Source organism: Papilio xuthus, unplaced genomic scaffold (genome assembly GCF_000836235.2).
Source record: "Papilio xuthus unplaced genomic scaffold, Pxut_1.1 DF827756.1, whole genome shotgun sequence".
Classification (NCBI taxonomy): domain Eukaryota; kingdom Metazoa; phylum Arthropoda; class Insecta; order Lepidoptera; family Papilionidae; genus Papilio; species Papilio xuthus.
This window is the reverse complement of record NW_013530893.1, coordinates 6,377,107-6,383,931: the sequence shown is the minus strand read 5'-3', so window position 1 is coordinate 6,383,931 and position 6,825 is coordinate 6,377,107. Positions and strand designations below refer to the sequence as shown.

The window sequence follows — 6,825 nt, the reverse complement described above, 5'->3', positions numbered from 1 at the left end:
TGGTAACCGTACCGTTTAGTTTAGTGATATTTTATTTGGTAATATTAATATGAGATTTATCCGTGGTAGATATGGTCGAAGGAGCGGCAGTCAAGGCGGAGCGCCAACCCGTGCGCGGCGGCTGAGGGCGCGGAGGGCGCGGAGGGCGCGGAGGGAGCGGAGGGTGCGGCGGGCGCGGGGTGCGCGGCGCTGTGCCTGTGGGACGGGCGGCGCGCGCGCTGCGTCTGCCCGCACGGCCAGCTGGCGCCCGACGGCAAGGCCTGTCTGCGTACGTACACCATTGTATTATTCTCTCTCGTACCGAACCGAGACGACGCTCCAAGTCTAAGCCGTGTCAACGTCTTTCTGCAGCGCACAAGGCGTTCCTGATGTACTCGCGGGTGACGAAGATCGACAGCATCCATCTCGAGAACGACACGGACCTGAACTCTCCGTACCCGCCCATCGAGGACAAGTGAGTATGCATTATTATAATGATACTATTGTCGGTGCGTGCGGGGTGGGGCGCGGAATGTAGGAGGACGAGACGTGTTGCAGGGAGCTGATGCGCAACGTGATCGCGCTGGCGTACGAGTACAGCGAATCGCGCCTCTTCTACTCCGACATCCAGCGCGGCTCCATCAACACCGTGCACTTCAACGGCAGCGGGCACGAGGTGCTGCTGGAGCGTGAGTGTGGGGAGTGGGGGGTGCGGGGGAGGGTGAGGGTGAGGGTAGCGCGCTGAGGCCGCTGTGTGTGCAGAGGTGGGCGCGGTGGAGGGCATGGTGTTCGCGCGGGCTCGCGGCGCGCTATACTGGACGAGTGCGGCGGGGGTGCGGGGCGCGGAGGTGGCGCAGGTGCGAGCCACGCCCCGCCGCCAGCGCGCCGCCCTCGTGCGCGACGTGCTGCGCCTGCCGCCCGGCGAGCGCCCGCGCGGCCTCGACTTCGACCCCTGTCAACAGTGAGCTCTCCTCCATTTTTGTCATAAATGATTCCTGATGTGTACTTAAACATTTTTTTTATTTAAGATTAAGATGTAAAATGTATCGTTAAATAACATAAGGCGCTCGTGTTTCGCAGGCGGCTGTACTGGACCAACTGGAACCAGTCGCACCCATCGATCCAGCGCGCGCTGGTGGGAGGGCTGGCGCTGCAGAGCATCATCAGCACCGACATCCTGATGCCCAACGGCTTGGCACTGGACCACGCCGCGCGTCGACTCTACTGGGCCGACGCACGCCTCGACAAGATCGAGCGCGCGCACTACGACGGCTCGCACCGACACGTACGCTCGCGCTTTACCACAACAACAACAAAGTAGGCGAACGGTGAGCTAGTTCGTGAGGGTAATGGTGGAGGAGTGGGCGGCAGGTGGTGACGCGCTCGGAGGCGAAGCACCCGTTCGCGGTGGCGGTGGGCGGCGGCTGGGTGTTCTGGTCGGACTGGGTGGCTCGCGCCGTGCTGCGCGCCGACAAGCGGGCCGGGGGCGCGCGTGCGCTGCGCCGCCACCTGCCTCGCCCCATGGCGCTCGTCGTCGTCGCGCCTCAGCACCAGACCTGTGAGTGCCCGCACAATCATTGACCTTGCATTTTTGTCACCTTTAAACTCTCTTTATTTCATAAGAAATATGTAATCTGCAGGCGAGAAGGACCCGTGCTCGATACTGAACGGCGGGTGCGCAGAGCTGTGCTCGGTGTCGGCGGAGGGTCAAGTGGCGTGCGCGTGCGGTGCGGGGCGCGAGCTGGCGCGCGACGGGCTGGCGTGCGCGGCGGCGGGGGCGGGGCGCGCGGCGTGCGGGGCGGGACAGTTCGCGTGCGCGGAGGGCGGCTGCGTGCCGCTGGACCTCGTGTGCGACGGGGTGCCGCACTGTAGCGACGGACAGGACGCGAGCGACGAGGACCTTTATTATTGCAGTGAGTGCCAAGCGCGTTTGGGTTGTTTTTATGAGGCACATAAACGTTATTAGTTTTTGTGAAAGCACCTACTGTTTAAACGAGTATACTTTGTCGTCAGCGTCGCGCACGTGCGAGGCGGGCTGGATGGCGTGCGGCACGGGCGGGCGCTGCGTGGCGCGCTCGGCGCAGTGCGATGGCCGCGCCGACTGCGACGACGGCGCCGACGAGCTCGGCTGCGACTGCCCGCCCACGCACATCAAGTACTAACTCTCTCATTTCTTTTACTAAACGAGAGTCTATTATTAAGAGGATTAAATTGAGGGGCAAGGTGACGTGGTGTGTCACCTGTGAGGGAAGGTGTGAATGATGATGTGAAGTGTGTGTGAGTGCGGCGACAGGTGAAATGAGGCACAGTTATATCCACAACACAGTTTATTATCACTCAAAGTCCACAACAAATAATAAGAAGGAGAGTACAACACTAAGAAGAATACAAGTAGGAGAAAGAGAAATATACAAATTCGAGCAATAACGAAAGCGTGGTATATCGCGGGCGCTGCAGAACTCCACTGTCGTTTCGCGCGTATGCAGAACCGGTCAGTGACCCCCGCTCAGCTGTGCGTTGCAATTCAAATTTGCCAATCAGAGGTCAACAAATCGACGTGTTTATGTGCAAGTGTTGTAGTATGCGTGTTATGTATGTGTGTGTATGTGTGACTGTACAGTGTTGTTGGGGAATATGTAGGAGGTCACCTACAAAATGAATCGTATTCGATATCCAGGTGCGAGGATGGCATGTGCGTGCCGGTGTCCGGGCGCTGCGACGGCGTGGTGCAGTGCGCGGACGCGAGCGACGAGCGCGGGTGTGCGCGTGCATCGTGCGCGGCGCTGGGCGCGCGGGCGCTGCGCTGCGGCGGCGCGCAGGCCTGCTACCTGCCCGAGTGGCGCTGCGACGGCGTCGCCGACTGCCCGGATGGCGACGATGAGCGGCACTGCTTCGCCGGTAAGTGTCGCCGTTTCCGCGATCACCTCCAGTTCACCTCTGGAACCGCTAATTTGTCGGGTTGGGTTTTAAGCATACGTTTTACATATCAGAAAGTACCGAGAGCGGCGGGACAGAGAGTCCGGAGGAGGCGAAGGCGGCGGGGGAGTGCGGCGAGGGGCAGTGGGAGTGCGCGGGGCGAGGGCGGGACGCGGGCGACGCGGAGGTGGAGTGCATTCCGCTGGCGTGGCGCTGCGACGGTCGCGCCGACTGCAGCGACGGCTCCGATGAGACCCTGCATTGCGGTACCCTTGGAAATATTTTTTGCACCTTTTAAACAATGTATGTGATATAAAAACGTATACGATTGTGTCAGGCCACGTGACCACCCCTAAGAACAACATAACGCGGTGCGGGCCGGAGCTGTACGAGTGCGCGGTGTCGGGCACGTGCACGGCGCGGGCGCGCGTGTGCGACGGCGCCGCGGACTGCCCGCACGGCGAGGACGAGGCGGGCTGCCTGTGCGCCGCCGGCACCTTCCGCTGCCCCGCCTCCGCGCTCTGCCTCGACTCGGTCCGTGTCACATCTCCTTCTCTGCCTTCACGTTCGTATAAACGATCATGACAATAATGTAAGTATAACTTGACGTCGCTTGCAGGCGTTGTACTGCGACGGCGACGTGGACTGCAGCGACGGGTCGGACGAGCCGGCGGGCTGCACCGGCGTGGCGGCGGGGGCGGGGGCGGGAGCGGGGGCGGAGGCGGCGGGTGCGGACCCCCTGTGCCCGGCGGGGAGCATACGGTGCAGCGGGCGCTGCGTGCCGGGCGCGCTGGCTTGCGACGGTCGCGACCACTGCCTGGACGGCGGCGGTAGCGGCGCCGGCTCCGACGAGGACCCCGTCATGTGCGGTGAGGGCTCTTAATGTTACTACTATCATAAATACGAAAGTTTAAATGGATGGATTGATATTTGTTTATTACAAGGTATCTCCGGGTCGGTTTAACGGGTCTCTATGAAATTTGGCTTTAGCTACGAATTATAATTTTTTTAAGTGGACCAAAGCTAATTTCGCACTCGATGACGATGAGATTTTGCAGCTTCGTACTCGCGAGCGTTCGGGTCGGGGGGTGAGACGGTGGGGGGTGTGGGGGGTGTGGCGCTGTGGGGCTGCGCGCGCGGCGAGTGGCGCTGCGCGAACGCGGCCTGCGTGTCTGCGCGCGCTCTCTGCGACGGCAACGACGACTGCGGCGACTACAGCGACGAGTGGCGCTGCGGTGAGTGCTGCCCGGGACCTCGCGCCCTGGCGCCCTGGCGCCCCCCAGCTCTCGCCAGGTGTAAGGAATGTGATGTCGCTTCAGACGTGAACGAGTGCCTGGTGCTGAACGGAGGCTGCGCGCACAACTGCACGGACCTGCCGGCCGGGCACGCGTGCTGGTGCCGCGCGGGCTGGCGGCGCGCGGGCGCCGGCGCCTGTCGCGACGTCGACGAGTGCGCCGAGGACGACCCCTGCGACCAGCGCTGCCGGTCAGCACCTTCATCGACAACTCTGTCCCCGACGCCCCGACGACTGCTTATACATTATGCGACTTTCGCCAGCTTTGTCAATCCTATGTTCCGGTCTTTGCAGGAACACGCTCGGCAGCTTCGTCTGCTCGTGTCACGATGGATACAGACTTATGGCCGACGGCATCAGTTGTGAGCCTATCTCGCGTAAGTCGCATTTTTTATTGATTTCTTTTTGCATATAGTAGAGTGCCGATCTATAGTTAACATTGTTGTACAGCTATCAAAGCGTCCCTCATATTCACGAATCGGTACTACATCCGTCAAACGAGCATCGCGGGCGAGGAGGCGGGCGAGGGGGCGGGTGCGGTGACGTCACTGCTGGTACACAACCTGACGAACGCGGTGGCGCTGGACATGGACTGGGCGGGCGGCTGCCTGTACTGGAGCGACGTGACGCGTCTCGGCAGCTCCATCAAGCGCGTGTGTCGGGGGGTGGGCGCACGCCCCCCGCCCCGCGACCCGCTGCGCGCGCTCGACGCCTCCACTGCCGACTACCAGGTAGTACCAGGCAGCCGCACCGTGCTGCGGCTTGTCTCGCACCGAGGTTACCGAACTACACCGACTTGTTGTTCTCGTCCGGGCAGCTGGTGCAGGGCGCGACGCTGCAGAACCCGGACGGGCTGGCGGTGGACTGGGTGGCGCGCAACGTGTACTGGTGCGACAAGGGCACGGACACTGTGGAGGTGGCGCGCCTCGACGGCCGGCACCGGCGCGTGCTGCTGCGCGGCGGTCTGGCCGAGCCTCGCGGCCTCGCGCTCAATCCCGGCGCCGGGTATCTATTTTAAACTATGATTGCCTACTATAAAAAGGATTTAATTTTTTCGGAAGTCGTTATCTCCGGCAACCGTACTGTGTACCGTTGATAACTCTCGTAAGTTAGGGTCGCTAAGTGTTCAATGCCCCCCCCCCGCGCCGGCAGCACGCTGTACTGGTCGGACTGGGGCGCGCGCGCGCACATCGGGCGCTGCGGCATGGACGGGTCGGCGCGGCGCGTGCTGCTGGAGGCGGGCCTGGGCTGGCCCAACGCGCTCACGCTGCTGCCCGCCAACAACGAGCTCTACTTCGCGGACGCGCGCGACGACTTCATCGCCGTCGCCGACCTCGACGGCAACCACATGCGCATACTCTTCTCCAGAGGTACGCAGTCGCGCTGCGGGAGGAGGGAGAGAGGCGCGACAGAGGTGGGCAATGAGCGGTGTGACGGTTCACAGAGCAGATGCCGTGGCTGCGGCTGCACCACGTGTTCGCGCTGGGCGTGTGGGCGGGCCGCGTCTACTGGAGCGACTGGGAGACGCGCGCGCTCGAGAGCTGTCGCCGCCGCCCCGACCCCCACTACAAGGTACACCATGTCATTACTCTGACTGCCTCTCTGTCACCTGACACAGTACGAGACTTACATCTGTGTGTGTGTGTGTGTGTGTGTGTGTGTGCAGGAAGGTAACGACAGCGCGCCGGCGGGCGGCGGGGCGTGGCGGTGCCGCACCGAGGTGCACACTGTGCACAAGCCGATGGACCTGCGCGTGTACCACCCCGCGCGACAGCCGCCCCTCACAAGTACGTACCGCACTGTTGCTGCCGCTGCTGCGCTACGATACTTATTGCAAAACTTTTTTTTTTTGATCGTTAAGAAGAGTATTAAAATGTTAAATGCGAAGAAAGTTAGAGATCAACACCAAAATTGGTTACTTTTTAAATGAGTAGTGTATTGTGAGAAAGATGTAAAAGTGTATGTGTACATGCGGGCAGACTTGACGGCGCTGTGTGAGCGACTCAACTGCACGGGGCTGTGTCTGCTGACGCCGAGCGAGGCGGGCGGGCACGCGGGCGGGCACGCGGGCGCGCGCTGCGCCTGTCCCGAACACTTCGTGCTGGCGGACGACGGCCGCTCCTGCACGCCCAACTGCACGGCCGCTCAGTTCGTCTGCCAAAATACCCTCAAGTGTATTCCCTTTTGGTGGCGCTGCGATACTCAGGTGCGCCCTCTGCCTCACTCCGGCAAACTGGCCCGGTCAACATAAGATTCAATATAAATTAGATCGTTAATGTGGTGGCGCGGGGTGGTGCGGGGTATGTGCAGGACGACTGCGGCGACGGATCCGACGAGCCGGGGTCGTGCCCGCAGTTCCGGTGCGCGCCCGGCCAGTTCCAGTGCGGCAACGGGCAGTGCGCGCACCCGGCGCACATCTGCGACGGCACGCCGCACTGCCGCGACGGCTCCGACGAGCGCGCCTGCGACGCCTTCGCCTGCCTCGGCGGCCAGCTCAAGTGCCGCGGCAACGCCACCGCGCGCGCCCCCCCGCGCTGTCTGCCCGCCACCGCGCGCTGCGACGGCCGCGACGACTGCGCCGACGGCGATGACGAGCGCGACTGCCCTCCGCGCACCTGCCCGCCGCAGCACGTGAG

General features: G+C 62.5%; 1 protein-coding gene across 1 annotated transcript in view; it reads left to right on the top strand.

The window, feature by feature from the left end:
- The window catches only part of LOC106116124 (prolow-density lipoprotein receptor-related protein 1-like), a 28,277-nt gene that overhangs the window by 18,444 nt on the left and 3,008 nt on the right, over positions 1 to 6,825 (top strand). The window contains 22 exon segments of the mRNA XM_013309864.1: positions 70 to 268; positions 352 to 454; positions 538 to 668; positions 742 to 940; positions 1,060 to 1,264; positions 1,351 to 1,537; positions 1,620 to 1,892; positions 1,993 to 2,134; positions 2,657 to 3,065; positions 3,068 to 3,161; positions 3,233 to 3,429; positions 3,515 to 3,764; positions 3,945 to 4,130; positions 4,215 to 4,380; positions 4,484 to 4,566; positions 4,640 to 4,920; positions 5,007 to 5,194; positions 5,342 to 5,559; positions 5,634 to 5,761; positions 5,856 to 5,976; positions 6,169 to 6,395; positions 6,500 to 6,820. Coding sequence (XP_013165318.1) covers positions 70 to 268; positions 352 to 454; positions 538 to 668; positions 742 to 940; positions 1,060 to 1,264; positions 1,351 to 1,537; positions 1,620 to 1,892; positions 1,993 to 2,134; positions 2,657 to 3,065; positions 3,068 to 3,161; positions 3,233 to 3,429; positions 3,515 to 3,764; positions 3,945 to 4,130; positions 4,215 to 4,380; positions 4,484 to 4,566; positions 4,640 to 4,920; positions 5,007 to 5,194; positions 5,342 to 5,559; positions 5,634 to 5,761; positions 5,856 to 5,976; positions 6,169 to 6,395; positions 6,500 to 6,820 — 4,308 coding nt within the window.